Source organism: Melospiza melodia, chromosome 24, assembly GCF_035770615.1.
Source record: "Melospiza melodia melodia isolate bMelMel2 chromosome 24, bMelMel2.pri, whole genome shotgun sequence".
NCBI classification, from domain to species: Eukaryota; Metazoa; Chordata; class Aves; order Passeriformes; family Passerellidae; genus Melospiza; species Melospiza melodia.
Genome location: NC_086217.1, coordinates 9,462,534 through 9,478,132, shown reverse-complemented (window position 1 = coordinate 9,478,132; position 15,599 = coordinate 9,462,534). Strand labels below are relative to the sequence as shown.

Sequence of the window (15,599 nt, the reverse complement as noted above, 5' to 3'; positions counted from 1 at the left end):
TAAATGTGTTGAGTTTTTTAAAAACCACTATTTTGCATTCCTTTTAGGTGTTCTGTGGGCAAATTATATCATAAGGGGTCAAAAGTAGTACACAACTTAATTCCAACTTTAATAACTCACATAGACATTAAACTCTGTAATTTCAGTTTTTAAATTCAGTAAGCATGCTGTATTGCAAACCCAACTTTTTTGCATATATTGACTTATTTATTAACTTATTTATTTATATATATATACACACTGAACAGGATCAAACCACACCTGAGATCTTGAATAACTGAAGGGTAACTTAAAGGATAACTGCCAAATGCTAAAACATGAGATTCATGAAATTATATTATCATATCAACTTTATTAAAATGAATATAATATATTCCCCAATGCCATGTGATTAAATGTATCAGAGGAAACGAATAGATCTAAAAATAATCTGCACAAATACCAATTTGAAATCCTGCCCAGGAGGATTAGAGAACTGAAATCTTAAATTCTTGGTGGTTTTGTTTCTCAAAAGGGTTTTCAGAGCTTTTTACTTCTTCTCCCCTCTTCCCCTTTAAATGTCATAAATCCAACCTAGTGCTGATTTTCCTGCCTTTTAAAGGGTTTTGTAGGCTTGTTCCCTGATACTTTTATTTCCATCACTGGCCTTCTTTAAGCCCATCATTGTGGTTTTGTTTCTCTTTTCCACTTCTTCTGTTTTACAGAGATGGAAAAGTGGACACTGAAGGAGTCTCCTCATGAACAAATATCAACAAAATTAAAACAAAAAACAGGCCAAGAGCAAATTAATTCCTGATGTTTTTGTTTCAAGCTGTTTACAAATTAAGGAGGATGCCTCTGGGTCAATTGCATTTGTTTTACTTGTGAAGATTATTTCTGCAAGTTATTAACTCAGGAAATTTGGGTCTTTGACTTGTATTGTCCTTCTAAACTGCTGCAGTGTTTTAACAAGTTTATCTTTATAGAAATATTGAGATACTTTGGATTTATCAATTATCTGTGAAAACAGATAATGAAACACTGTTTGGCTTTCATTTTGATAGCAGAAATAGGGCACACATTGTTATTCCTGAGTTGTGTGGATCTTCCTCAACAGTCAAAAGCAGTTTCAGCTTTTTTTGTTTGCAAGATTTGTCATGCTGTTTATGTTCTTAGGGGGTCCTCCTCTATTTTCTCTAGTTAATTAACAAGGATTTGGATCTTCATTTGAATAGATTGTTCTAAACAATTTCCTGAATTCTTCAGTTTCCAACTGTATCATCATGGAATTCAGGAAGTATCTGCTACTTAGCGCTAAATATTTTGTTATCACCTTGCTTGAAAGGTTTGATTATCTTCTTATGTTGCTTTTATCAATCTTTAAACTTGTCTCTGCAGCCTGCCAGTGAATAGTTCCTGGCAGCCAAGGGGGCTGAAAGAGGTAGGAAATAATCATGTGATTCTTTTCTCCTCCTTGGCCTCACACATTGTGTGTGACTCAGCTGAGTCCCCCTGTCCAGCACCAAGCTGGCAAATCTGCCTGGACTGCCTGAGAACAACGCTGGGAGCTGCTCCTTGTCAGCCTTGGACATTCCAGCTTTGTATCACAGCCCCTCTGATTTCCTCAGAGGGTAAAAGTCGTGTCCCTTTAGTAAACACAGGAGGGTGTTAAGGGAAAGTTAGCTGGAATTATATAATTGTTAATTTAAGCCTTATCTAAGTTGGCCAAAATGGATTGCATGGAATGATTCCTGCTGTGTGCTCCAAGTCCTCCCCTGGCACACATCTGAGTCTTGGAAAGAAGTCTGGCCAGAGATGAGCTTGGTGTAAGCACACAGACCAACCAGTTTGTGCCATTTCACATTGTCTGTGCTTTTTCCAGAGAAAACTCTTCCATTCCTGAAATTCTCTTGTTAAGGTTGTGATTGTCTTCAGACCAAAACAAACTTTGTGCTCAAACCCTGATATAAATGAAGTAGAAGGGTATTAAAATACTCTTGGATAACCTCATTGTCTGTTTCTAGAATATTACCTGAGCAGTTCTTTAATGGGCAGGACTCAAATCCCACATGGAGGGATCAGCTCCGGGTACTTTCTGCAAAATACTCTTGGTGGTTTGATGTCTCAGCTCTGCACACTGAGCCTGGGGTTTACTGGTCTGCAATACAGCAAAGCTTTACTGGTGCTGAAGGCTTTTCCTTGACTTATCCAGGGAAGCTGGAAACAACAGTTCATTGCTTTTCAGCCCAATGGAACCTTGCAAACCTAGAATAGAAAGAGCTGATGGGAAGGGAAAAGCCAGATGCTGCTTGGGAGGCTCAGGTGACACAGACTCACCCTGGCTGCATTAGTGCAGCTGGAGCAGTCTCAGATTTGCTGAATGGGGGGAGAAACATGAAAATAAGAAAACACTTGGATGGTCACCATGAAAATAGAAGCAATGTGTACAAGATGCTTGTTTAGCAGATGGATGCAGGCACAGCCTTTCCTCATGGAGAGGAATGTGAGAATATATTGTCAGACTTATCTCAAAGGTCTTTTCCAGCCAAAGTGTCTCTCATTTTATATAAAGCATTTATATTGTTGCATATCTAGGTCATATAAGAGGATGTATAAATGGCATTATCTCTCTAGCAAATAATCCTGTAACAGCCACAACAGAAGGGATCAAAATGAAAGATTCAAGTTCCCTTTTTGGTCAGTTAAGAAACAGAGTAATAACAGCATCACATTCTACAGTCATGTTTGCCAGGAGCACAGCAGCCTCACAACTGCTGCTCTGCAGGGTCTTGCACTTGCCATTTCCCTTGGCCACTTGCCAGGCAAAACTCAGAAGGCACCCATTCCCTGTCCTTTTTAGTTAAGCATTTTATTTCATCCTTTTATTTCCTCTCACTGTGTAAAGCCCCATTCTTGCATTCTCATCTTCCCCTCCATCTTGGTTTTTGGGCATTTGCCTTTATCTTCCTCTTCTGTGGCTTTTGTTCACCACCAGTAATGAAAGTGCTCTCATTCCTATTGCTGTTAGTAAATAACTCTTGGTTTAGAGGAAACATGGTTTAAGCAGTCATTTTTCTTTAACGTGGAAGTTTACAGGCCTAGAATATTCCATAGAGTGAAATGATTGTCAGTGTTCAGCTGTTACATTTTGGTGTGTTGTACATGATGGTCTTTCTGAAATGAGCTGTTTTCTGAGAAAACTTGTCAAACTTAACAGGTTGGTGTGGTTAAAACTAATGGAATATTGGCAGTTTAGAGGAATAAATGGATAAAGCAGAATTAGTTGCTTTTCATGAGCAAAGGCCTTTACAACAGAGGTAAAAGTTTCTTTGCAAAACACCAGGTTCTATCATCAAAACCTAAAGTCTGTTCTGTAATAAGGGTTGTGACAGGTGAGTAGTTGAATTTTGTGTAATACTGCCTCTACTAACTTCACAACCACCTCATTTCAGCAGTGTTCTGTTTGAGTTACAAATATTAATTGTTTCACAAATGGAGACTGGGAGGCAGTAGAACAACAAGGATCAAGTTGCCTTAAGGTTGTTTGTCTTTCTGAATCCCTGAAGCCAATTTGTGCCATTTTTAATGTGTGAGCCACAGGAAGGGACCCAGTAGAGAGGAACCTGCAGCAAACCCCACAGGGGCAGAGGTTTGAGATTTACAGTCAGCTTCCCATTGCTGTCAGCACCCTGGGTTGGGGCTCTCAGTGAGCCTGCAGTGCTGGCACAGGGGTGCCAGGGCAGCAGGAGTTCAGTTCCTCTGCCCAGGTGGGGGCCAGGCTGGGCATCAGTGGCACCCACATGGTGTGGGGAGCACTGGGATGTGCTGTGGAAATGATGGGCTCATGCCAGCCTGGGTCTGGCTTGTGCCAGCCTGGGTCTGGCTCTTGCCAGCCTGGACCTGGCTCCTGCCAGCTTGGATCTGGTTTGTGCCAGCTTGGATCTGGCTCTTGCCAGCCTGGATCTGGCTCTTGCCATTCTGGGTCTGACTCCTGCCAGCCTGGATCTGGCTGCTGCCCCCCAGGATGGACCAAGCTGAGCTGAAATCCAGCAGCTGCAGAACCACTTGGAGCATCCTCCCTGTGCCCTGCAGGCTCCAGGAGAGTCTGGAGTTACCTGAGGTATTGATGGGGCTCCCCTGAGTCTGTGGCCCTGCTGAGGTGCTGTTGGCACCAGGAATTCTGGACTTGTGGAGTACTGCAGATTAAAAATGTGGAAATCCCTTGATCTTTTCAAAGGGATTGTGCTGTGACTCATCCCTTCCTGGTGCTCTCACAGGTGGATGCTGTAGGATGCCAATATAAAATATTTTATGAGCGTGACATTCTATACTTCAAATTTTCTGACTATGTTTTTTCCTGAATACACTGCCAGAAACTACCATTATGGATTATGGACTTACAAATTGTTTCAGATTTAATAGTAAATTACTGGTTAAAGAAATAGTAAATATAATAAGAATAAACCTTGTTGTCAGACTGGACAAATGAGTTTTAAGGAGACTTCAAAGCTTTCCTGAGGAAGTTGTCATGAGAACTGAGGGGATGAAGAAAGGGAAGGAAGCAAGAAAGGAATATTGGTATTAAACTGGGTGCATATGAGCAGTGTGATTTATTTATTCCCACTCAGGTATTGACATTTCACAGTGCTCTGCAAATAGCAGGTGATAGCAATTTTTGTCATTTATCCAGATGTTTTAAAATCAGTATTTTTTAAACACTCCTACAGAGAGGAAGATTCAGAAAGTGAGAAGGATAAGAAAATCTGGTACTACAGCACCAAGATCCAGCTGGCAGAGTTAATTGAATGCCTGGACAAGGATTACTGGGAGGCTGACCTATGCAAAACCCTGGACGAGATGCGTGAGGAAGTTCATCGGCACATGGATGTGACAGAAGACCTTACAAACAAAGCAAGGGGCAGCAACAAGTCTTTCCTTTCTGCAGCAAATGGTAGGAATATTTGGTGTAATGAGAATAGATGCTGCACTTTGAATCAAACCTAGTTTATCTTACATCAGAAGCAGGATTTATGTCATGTTGTTTGTGCTCCGTGGCTCTGTAGGTGGTTTGTTGTTTCATGTTGACAACATGCTTTATGTTGTAGATGAAATTTTGGACATTATCAGAGCAAGAAAAGGAGAAATAGTGGAAGATAAAAACACAGGAGATGAGGAAGCAGAAAAGGCCAAAAGTGATGTTGATAATGACCAGACAGATGCTGAGAGAGACAAGGAAGAATCTGGAAACCAAGATAAAATTGAGGAAACACAGAGTGAGCAAGATGTGGAAAAAGAGAAAACAGAAGGTAAAGAAACTGACTGTGCTTTAACAGCTCCATTTAAGTGAAGTGAACCCCCCATTTATTTAAGTGTTGATGCAATACTTTCTTTGTATGATTCTCCAAGATATTTCTGTAATAGGTGATATTTGTCAGTTCCTTTGTGCTTTGTTGGAATTGTTCTTGTTAAGTAATTTCACCAACTTTCCTACTTCTATACAGCTGGCTCCTAGATACCCTGCCTTGAGGTACAGGTGGCACTTACAGGTTGTGATCAGCATGTTTGTAGTAAGCCACAATTTTTAACTTTTTCCTACTCACAATTGATTTGTTCTTTGATTCTGAGACAATACCATCTCATAGCAAAAAAAGGAAGGGAAAAAGCTTGCTGTTTTTCAGCATTATCAAACAAACAAAGCTGCTGAAGTTGCTTTCTATGGATGATGCCAAATGACATCCTAAGGCATAATAAAGAACATCCCTGAAGTTTTGTTGTGCGTTTTACTGTAGAGGCAACAGTCGTTGGGGATAAAAGTAACTGTGTGACCTGCAGCCCTGATGACAGCACCACAAACCCTCCTGCAGGAGAGAATAGTTGCTCTGAAGGGAAGGACGCAGTGGGGTGTCAGTCAGAAACCCTTGATAGCAACAACGTGGCAGAGAAGAAGGTGGCATCAGAGCTCCCTCTGGAACTCTCAGGTACAGAAGGCACTGTTACCAATGCCTCTGTAATTTGGGGAATCTGTTTTTCTCTCTGATTTGTCCACTAAAACCATTCCCAGCATATGTCACTCATGCTGTTTGCTTGCAGTGCCATCCTTTACTGCTACGTTGTCATTATTAACATTTCAAAGTTAATTTTCTTGCAACTAGTGCTTGAAATTTGTGGTCCTCCATGACATTAGCATTTGTATCCATGCCTTCCAAAGACAACTATGGCTAAGCTTTTTATTTTCTGTTTTCTCTATATTTTATTTTTCCATAGTGATCCGTAATGATTGTTAGCATCCTCTCAAAGTTTATTTCAAATCTAATTTGCTGCTGGCTTGTTTATTATTTTAACCTCTCATTTACTGTATAAATTACTAACAAAGTGTTTTCATTCATGAGAATAAACCATTGCACTGAAATGTCAAGATTAAAATTATCATGCTGGAAATTTAAACAGATTTCAGAATTATAAGCACAAGGGTTATTGTATTTTAACATGTTTTGTTCTGCCATGTCAGTGACTCAAAGGTAATAATATACACTATTTAAAATCAGACAAACTTGCTTTAGGAATAAGTGGGAGTTGATTAAGTGTAACATGAAGCATGAGTGTACTATTCTAGAATTACTTTATATTACATTTAGAATTATATTCTATTACAGGATTTACTACATAACCAAATGTTGTTCTAAACAGCTGATCACCTTTAAAATTATCAAGATTTTCTTTTCAGTTTTATTCTCAGTTCTTAAAATCTGAACATGTGTGATGTGAACATACTTGGTGTGTTATGTTTTAAAAAGGGGTAGTAAATGTTTTCTCTCCTACAGAAATAGTTCTCCATGCAGTCACAGTCTGCAGCTTTTCAACTTATGAAAGTCAATGCATCCAAACCTTGTAATAAACTTTTCTGAACAAGAGGACAAATGAAAGCTAAGATTAATCTGTAACCTGCAAGCCTCATAATACACTTTTTAAGTACAGGAAATGTCCTGATGTACAAGACAAAATCCATATATTTTTGATACATGACCAAATATTTTTGCCAGTTCTCCTATTTTTTATTCCCTTTTAAAGTTAAAATAACTGTGTAAAGATTTAATGGAAAAGATACAGAATATAATTTTGTTTCAGACACCTTTATGGGTTTGTATTTTATTTTAAAGATTCACTTACATAGTTATCATTATTTATTATGGTTTCACAAGTACTTTTCTCCTTCCAAAGCTTCTGTGTGAGTTGTATATTCATGGACTCTTATGGTAGGAAAGTGTGTGTGGAGGTTTTTCCTCATGTCTAATTCACTATATTCACAGCAATGTTTGTGTTCTTACTATGAAATTCATTTTGAGACTGTCAGAGAGAGATACTGAACCAGAATCAGTGAGGCAGTTATCTCCAAAAGAAATGGGAAATATGAGTAAAATGCAGAGATAGATGAGAATGTCTGTTACCATCCTTGTTAAATGCAGTTTGGATATTAATCTTTATTAAGAGTCTGCTTTGGGTGCTTCCATTCTCCTCCAAACAGCAGCCATGGAAACAGATCCATTTCTCCTCATAGTAAGAAGGGAGGTGGATCAAACAGTGGTGGTCACCCATTTGGCACAGTCAGAAATCAGGATGCATTCAGATTAGGGATCCTCTAAGAATTCCAGAATATTTATCTGATCCATCCTTCTGCTGGGAGTGAATATTTCACAAAAAACAAGTTTTGTTCTGTCACTCTTCTCAACAACATCAGAATCCCTGATGCTTTGGAAGAATTCTAGAACCAGGCAGATCTGGTAGGTTTTAAACAGCTGAGCTGTCTCCCTCTGGCACTGAGCCCAGGAGACATTGCTGGCTTTGCTGTTTTCAGGGATGGGGGCTCGTTCCTTCTGGGAGGGTGCAGGGATTTATTTTGAGGTGGCTGCAATTCAGTGATATTTAGGCAAAAATTCCTCCTGGAGCAGCACAACAGGTGAGGTGATAACAGAGTCCAGAGCTGTTAAGACAGTAACAAGGACAGCTGGGGACCAGGAACCCATTTGAAGCCATATCAAGATCCATCAGATCAGGAAGGGGCTGATATTTTAAGTGGGCTGATGTTTAGAGTGGTGCCAATGGAACAGAAATCTGTGGGATTCTGAGAATGAAGGTGCTGAGGAAGAGAAAATCAGAGACTCATTGGAAAACAAGGAAAATTGAAAGGTGTGTGCTCTGAGGAGCAGCTAAAGAAAATTAAAAGAGAAAATCAGATGCTTCAGGAAGACCAAATTCTGTGAATTCTAAATGCAAAACGATCTCAGGATTATCGGTGTGTGCATCTAGAGAAAAAAAAATTCTTGGATGAAATACAAATGTATTTTAAGTAGAGATATGAATTTTAGTTCTTCAGAGATGTAGAAGTTGAAACTGCTAGAAACAGAAAAAAAAAAAAAAAAAACTTTAATGGACACAGTGCTCTCTAATATTTTCTATGTGTTTCCCTCCAGTCCAGCAAAACACGTTCATCTGCATTTTTTTAATGAAAACTTTAAAAAGTTGCATTGATCCAATTCAAAAGAAAAAACTAAAACTGAAGTTGTTCTTTTGTAGAAGAAACTGGTCAGATGATCCCTAGCAGTGGCTCTGCTGCCCCTCCACAGGCAGATGTTGAGAACAGCAGTGGCAGCGAGCTGGGCTCTGGCCAGAATGACTCCATTAAGACTCTTGATGATGCTGAAAATGCAGAGAGGGGATCCCAGGCTTCAGAGGATTTAGGTAATAATAATAATAATAATGATAATTATATTAATAATAAGGATGATAAGGATAATGACATCTCCAACTTCCATTTTATGCATATTTTCACTAAACTTTCTGTTCTTTTTGTAAATTCCATACATCAGTAGAAAACTTCCAATTGTTAAATTTGTTTTAAAAGCCTTTTTTTATTCCTGGGCAGGAGAGAAATCCAATGGTGACAGAAGTGATTCTCCAGGGGCAGGGAAGGGCACACCAGGCTCGACACGGATGCTCACCAGATTGAGAAATCCAGACAGCAAACTGAGCCAGATGAAAAGCCAGCAGGTTGCTGCTGCAGCAAATGAAGCAAATAAGTTATATAAAGAAACCAGAGAGGTTTGTGCACATCTTGGAAAACTTAAAGAACTACAAAAAATGTTCTGAAAAAATGTTAATTTCTTTAAAGGATACTAAATTTTACTGAAAATTTTTAAAAAGTGGTTTTTTTCAGGCAATGGAGGTACTTTAAAAGAAGGCAGTAATAATAAATTAACAAATGGTGAAATTGTTCTATTACAGGAAGCTTTTCCCCTCCCTGTCCTTTGCTGTCTTGAGTGCTCTCTACAAAGTGATGGCAGTGACCCAGAGCACTGGTGTAGTTGTTTTGTATGACTGGGTTGTTTGTTGTCTTGGTTCTGGATTTTTTAAGGAGCCCAGTTTTTCCAGGAAGGAAATGCTTAAACATTGGGACATTTTTGCAGTTAATTGTCTGAATATTATTTTGTATATTAATTTTATTTTTTATAATTTATTTTCCATGTAAGTTAACACTTAGTGAATTTATTGGCAAACAGATTAGTCCAGTGATGTTACCTATGCCATGTTTTCAAAGTCCAGGATCCTTGTTTCCCAAGCTGCATGCCTGAATTCTCTGATGTACTAAGGAGGGGTTCGCAGAGGGCTTACCTGAGTTTAATGAAGCTGCTTTCCCAGAGCTCCCTCCCTCCATAGGCACAATCAGAACAGCAAAACAGGTTCCTGTTTGGTCTGAGAAGCCTGGATGATGTTTTTTAATGTTAAATTTGATCTGGGAATATCCTAACTCTGTAGACAGGCAGTGATGAAGTACATGTATTGGTGTTTGGATGAACAGTTATTTGTTTCTACACACTGGTGCATTTTTATTCTTGCACTGGGGTATTTTTATTCTTTTATATGTAGACATTTGAAGCATGAATCATTAATAAGAGAAGGAATTACTTTACAGATTCCCTGAAAAGTTTCCAATATTTCTTTCATAAGGTTCTGGTGGTGAACTCCCAAGGGGAAGTGTCCCGAGTGAACACCAAGAAGGACGTGGTGATTAAAGGAAATATCAACAACTATTTCAAACTGGGGCAGGAGGGGAAGTACCGTGTGTATCACAACCAATATGCCACCAACTCCTTTGCCCTGAACAAGCACCAGCACAGGGAGGACCATGACAAGAGGAGACACCTCTCACACAAATTCTGCCTGACCCCAGCTGGAGAGTTCAAGTGGAACGGGTCTGTGCATGGCTCCAAAGTTCTCACCATATCCACCCTGAGGCTGACCATTATTCAGCTGGAAAACAATATCCCAGCATCCTTCCTTCACCCTAATTGGGCTTCCCACAGGTAAATGAATCAATGGAAATACATATTCTCATATTTTACTTGTGGTTTTGCTAGCAGTGGTAATAAACAATAGTCTTTGTTTTTTCAAATCTGTGATTTCCAAGCTATGCTTCACTATAATAAAACAAAATATGTGTTTATGATGAAGGCTAAAAGGGCTGTACACTTGAGTAAATTATTACTGCAGGAGTTTTTATCCTACCATGAAGTCTTCTTAAAATGGCAAGGTATGTTTGTTCATGTATATGTTTCAGATTGTTCTCTTTTTTCCAATTTAGGTCTAATTGGATTAAGGCTGTTCAGATGTGCAGCAAACCCAGAGAATTTGCACTAGCACTGGCTATTTTGGAGTGTGCAATCAAACCAGTTGTCATGCTGCCCATCTGGAGGGAATCCTTGGGGCATACGAGGTAAAATTAATAAATACTAAAATATTGTTGAATATGAGAATTTTACTTTAGCTTGCAGTTGCTAGTTCCTCTAAGCCTATAAGAATTATATTTAAATTGAGATAATCATTCAGCAATTGAAGTGTATTTTCTCAAACAGAAACAGTGAAAAACCATGACAATATTTTTATAGTGTCATTGCTTCTGTGTCTGTTTTATCTGAGCCACAGTCTCAAAACTGCTAAAACTCTGGGAGAGTAGAAGAGCAAATTTCAACACTCTCAGTTCAGTGGAGTCTGGGTTTTGTCTCTCATTTTGTCATAGGAGCAGAAAATAAATGTGTCTAGTGTTAGACACAATTGCATCCAGCTGTGTTTGCCTCACTGAAATAGCAAGAAAAGTGATGTTCCTGTTACAAGTAATACCTAAAACCTGATAGTGAGCATTGCTCTTAACTTCAGATATTTAAACTTATTCAAAGGATTATTAGGTGCTGTTGACATCTTATATTTGCTTGCAAAATCCTGTACTTAAATGCACTTAAATCTCTGTGGATCAGATTACGCAGAATGACAGCAATAGAAAGAGAAGAAAAGGAGAAAGTGAAAAAAAAAGAGAGAAAGCAAGAAGAAGAAGAAACAATGCAGCAAGCTACATGGGTGAAATACACATTTCCTGTCAAACACCAGGTGAGGGTTTCTGTTGTGGGAAGTACAAAGAAAGCACAGAAACTGTTCATTTCTGACTCTCTTTCTGTTTTTCATTTAAACTTAGAGTGTTCATGTCCTTGTGTTAGTCCTACATGGAAATAGGAACCATGGCCATGCATTCAAGCACATGATCTTGGTCTGAGCTGAATTTGATCTGTGTCATGCTCTTATTGACACTGCCCAAGTGACAGATACTGGTCTGCAAATGCAGCCTTTCCTTATGGAAGGTTCTAGGGGGTTATTACAATCTTGTCTGTGTGTCTGTCCCTGTCCCACTCCCCCTCCCCAAAAAATCCAGCCTTTGAAAGGTTGTATAAAACAATGGGAACTACTGTAAAAACCTCCATATTCTCCTACAGTAGATATTAACTACTTTTGTTGGAGTAGTTCTTTGCTCTACACTTGTTGAAACAAGGATGCAGGTGGATTTAAAAGCTCCTATAAACATTAATAATGCAGCAAATAGTATCATTAATATTGGGTTTTTTAAAATATTTACAGGTTTGGAAGCAAAAAGGAGAGGAATATAGAGTAACAGGATATGGTGGCTGGAGCTGGATTAGTAAAACCCATGTCCACAGGTTTATGCCCAAATTGCCAGGAAATACTAATGCAAATTACAGAAAATTGCTATCAAGTAAGTGTCTACAATGCCTACTTTTTTTTTAATTGCAGTTATTAGTTAACATTTCTTAAGGAGACTTTAAGAGTAATTTTCCACCAAATCTTTTTTGGATATCTGGTAATCTTGGTCAGTGTAACCTGTTCAATTGTCGCAGGCATTTTGTAGCTACATTAAATTGCTTCAATTATGTTTTGTGTAACACTTGTGCATCTTTGTATAACCTTATTTAAATTAAAAGTAAGTAAAAGTTATGTAGAGCATCAAAACAAAAAACCAACATCTTAAATATTGAGGGGGTGTGTATATATATAAATAAATAAATAAATATATATATATATATATATATATATATATATATGCAGTAGTGCACTGTTTAATCTATGGTGTACTAGATGCTTAATTCTTTTTCTGAATTTCACTAATGGCGTGCAGATGATTTGAGAGGTAAACTAACACGCAATTCAAATGTGGCAGAGTACAAAAAATACTCTGGATAATTGAAATAATTTCATTTGTTAATAGCAAAGAGCGAAGATGAAAAATGCAACTTGGATAAACGAAAAGGTGCAGCTAAAGTAAAAGCAGAGAAAGACAGAGCAAAGGATTCTCGAGATCTGCAAGCAAAAGAAAAAGATGTTTCAGAAACCTTGGAGAAAGTACAAGTAAAAGAAGAAAAGTTGCGTGAAGACAAATTAGAAGTTGACTCAATTTCTGAAAACTTAGATCATGCAAAAGACACAGGTGATAATCTTTTGTTATTGTGAAACTCATGTTATTGCATGAGTAAAAGCATAGAACCTCAGAAATAACTAGTGAAAACTGTGTAACAGATTTTGTCAAGAAATCTAAAATGTTAAATGATTGCCTGTTATCCATTGTGGTAGTGTCTGAAGCTTTTGTTCCTTTTTTAATTGCAATCTTTTAATATGCTAAAAGCCCCATTTATTTCTTAGTACTTAATGTAAAAATATAATTTGTATTCATTACTGGGGAGCTCACTAACTCAGAGTTACTTCTTCTTCACAGTGGCAAAAGACACCGATGGTGAAAACGATAAAGTCATCAAAGAAGAACCTATGGATGTGGATGATGTGAAAATTGAATCCTCCATAAAAGATGAGGACAGTCATTGTAAGCGGGATATAATCAATGTCAGTGAGGGATTTCATTTAAGGACTTGCTACAAAAGGAAAGTAAAATCATCAAAATTAGATGGGCTCCTGGAGCGGCGAATCAAACAGTTCACACTGGAGGAAAAACAGCGTCTAGAGAAGATGAAGCTGGAGGCTGGTGCTAAAACTGGGGGCATTCGATCTGTGAGCCCCCAGAAAAACACAGAGGAGCTACAAGTGAGGAATGGGAAGGAAGGAGGCCAGTTTGGCTCTCCTTCCCAGGATCAAAGCTACATTTCAGACAAGACCCAAGCTGAAGATGCAGAACAGGACTGTTTGCCCATCAGCAAAGCTGGGGATGAAGATGAACCTTCCTTGCCTTTGTCCAACAGGCTCTCAAAAGAGGGGCAGCTGCTGGATGAGGACTGCCCTCAATCCTCTGAAGGAGACAGCTCTGTTCAGAATGATGGCAGAGCAAACAACCCTGAGCCTTCCACTGCTGATAAGCATCAAGGACAAGAGGCTCTTGGGGAGTCTGAGAGCTCTTTAGTGGATGGCTTGAAACAAACCAGTGCAGAAGGCAGAATCAAATGGGATGTTTCAGAAACAGCCCAAAAACCCTTGAAACAAAAGCTGCCTATTACCAGAGTGTCTCAGCGAGAGCTTGGAAACTTAGGACCACTGGTACCTGAAAGCAGCTGTAGAAGAGATGCTGTGGGCACTCTTGAAAAACCAGACTCAGAAGGGGATTCTGAACAGCAAAGCAAAGATCCAGAAAACAATTGTATGATAAAAAGCCATATGGAAACCATGTCCTCTCAAGAAAGTGAAATGGAGGAAGAACTTGCTCCTGTAAAGACTGAAAGCAAATCTGAAAAGATGATATTTCACCAAAAATCAGCTAATAAAGATCTAGAATCATTTAAAACAGGGCTCATTTCTGAAAGAAACCTTGAAAGTCAAGGTCTGGAGCACATGGATGGGGAAAATGATAACAAAGATTTACTGAGCTCTAAACTAACAGAGGCTAATGGTCGAAAGAAAGGTCAGGAACTGAAAGTGGAGACAGGTACCATGAACAAATATCTTGATCAGACAAATGTAAATACTATTACTGACAAAAAGAATAATAAAGATGAAGAAACTGAGACAGAAAAAGAAAAATCATCGTTTCAAATGAATGGAAAAGACAATGACATTAAAGCATTATCAAATGATGACTGCTTAGTGAAAAATACCTGTGAAGCTAAGGCAGGGGGTGATATTGAACCAAAAGTTAATAACATTAATAAAGCCATTCCAGAACATGAAATAAAACCGTTGACTTTTAAGGAATCTTCAGTAAAACCATTCATGAATGGTGACATCATGGGAGAGGACACAAAGGATAAAAATAATGTGGCCTCAAAGTCACATCTGCAGAGTTCACCTGAGTCTGGAGAGAGTCTTCAGCCACCAGATGAAGTGCCCAAGTGTGTGCAGAAAACTGAAGAAAAGCAGCTTTCTCCTGAGAGATCTGCCAGTGGGGGCTCTGCTTCCCTGCCAGCACAGCCTGTCTGTAAAGAAAATAACCTGAACAGTGAAACAGAATCTATGGAAACTGAAGCAAGTGAGGAGAAGAAAGTTGCTCCATCTCCTGTAACCTCATGTGAGGAATCCATCTTGAGCAGTCGCTTTGCTGACCAGAATGGAATAAATAAAATGGAAAATATCAATGGAGAAAGTAAAATGAAAACTGTTATTACTGAAGTGACTACCACAACCTCAACTGTGTCCACAGAGTCCAAAACGGTGTTTAAGGTAGCAGAGACTGGAGCTGCCAGTGATGAGAAGACCACAGTTGTTTCCTCTACAGAAAACTGTGCCATCTCCACTGTCACCACCACTGTCACCAAGCTCACCACTCCAGCCTCAGAGAGTAACTCTGATGTCATCTCTGTGCAGGAGCACAGTAAAACAGTGGTTACCACCACAGTCACCGACTCGCTGACCACCCCAGAGGGCACTTTGGTGACTTCCATGACTGTCAGCAAAGAATATTCCACAAAAGACAAAGTGAAGTTAATGAAATTCACAAGACCCAAAAAAACCCGTTCTGGAACTGCCTTGCCATCTTATAGGAAATTTGTTACCAAAAGCAGTAAAAAAAGCATATTTGTTTTACCCAATGATGACTTGAAAAAGCTGGCCAGGAGAGGAGGGATCAGAGAGGTTCCTTATTTCAATTACAATGCAAAGCCTGCCTTGGATATCTGGCCATATCCATCCCCAAGACCGACATTTGGGATCACTTGGAGGTACATACCTTGCATTTTTAAGAAAAAGTCTAGGATGTGATGAAATTAATTGATTTTTTAAAATACAAGTGATACACATGTTTATTCCCAAATACGCAAATTTTGCTGGTTTTTATTCAGTCTTCTATA

General features: G+C 38.9%; 1 protein-coding gene across 1 annotated transcript in view; it reads left to right on the top strand.

Annotated features, from left to right (window-relative positions):
- Positions 1 to 15,599, top strand: part of BPTF (bromodomain PHD finger transcription factor) — a 53,783-nt gene that overhangs the window by 15,296 nt on the left and 22,888 nt on the right. Inside the window, exons 3-13 of the mRNA XM_063175888.1 lie at positions 4,707 to 4,930; positions 5,085 to 5,285; positions 5,769 to 5,957; positions 8,551 to 8,715; positions 8,900 to 9,075; positions 9,982 to 10,337; positions 10,616 to 10,747; positions 11,286 to 11,415; positions 11,938 to 12,073; positions 12,584 to 12,802; positions 13,088 to 15,470. Of these exons, the coding sequence (XP_063031958.1) occupies positions 4,707 to 4,930; positions 5,085 to 5,285; positions 5,769 to 5,957; positions 8,551 to 8,715; positions 8,900 to 9,075; positions 9,982 to 10,337; positions 10,616 to 10,747; positions 11,286 to 11,415; positions 11,938 to 12,073; positions 12,584 to 12,802; positions 13,088 to 15,470 (4,311 nt within the window). The remainder of the gene's footprint in view (positions 1 to 4,706; positions 4,931 to 5,084; positions 5,286 to 5,768; positions 5,958 to 8,550; positions 8,716 to 8,899; positions 9,076 to 9,981; positions 10,338 to 10,615; positions 10,748 to 11,285; positions 11,416 to 11,937; positions 12,074 to 12,583; positions 12,803 to 13,087; positions 15,471 to 15,599) is intronic.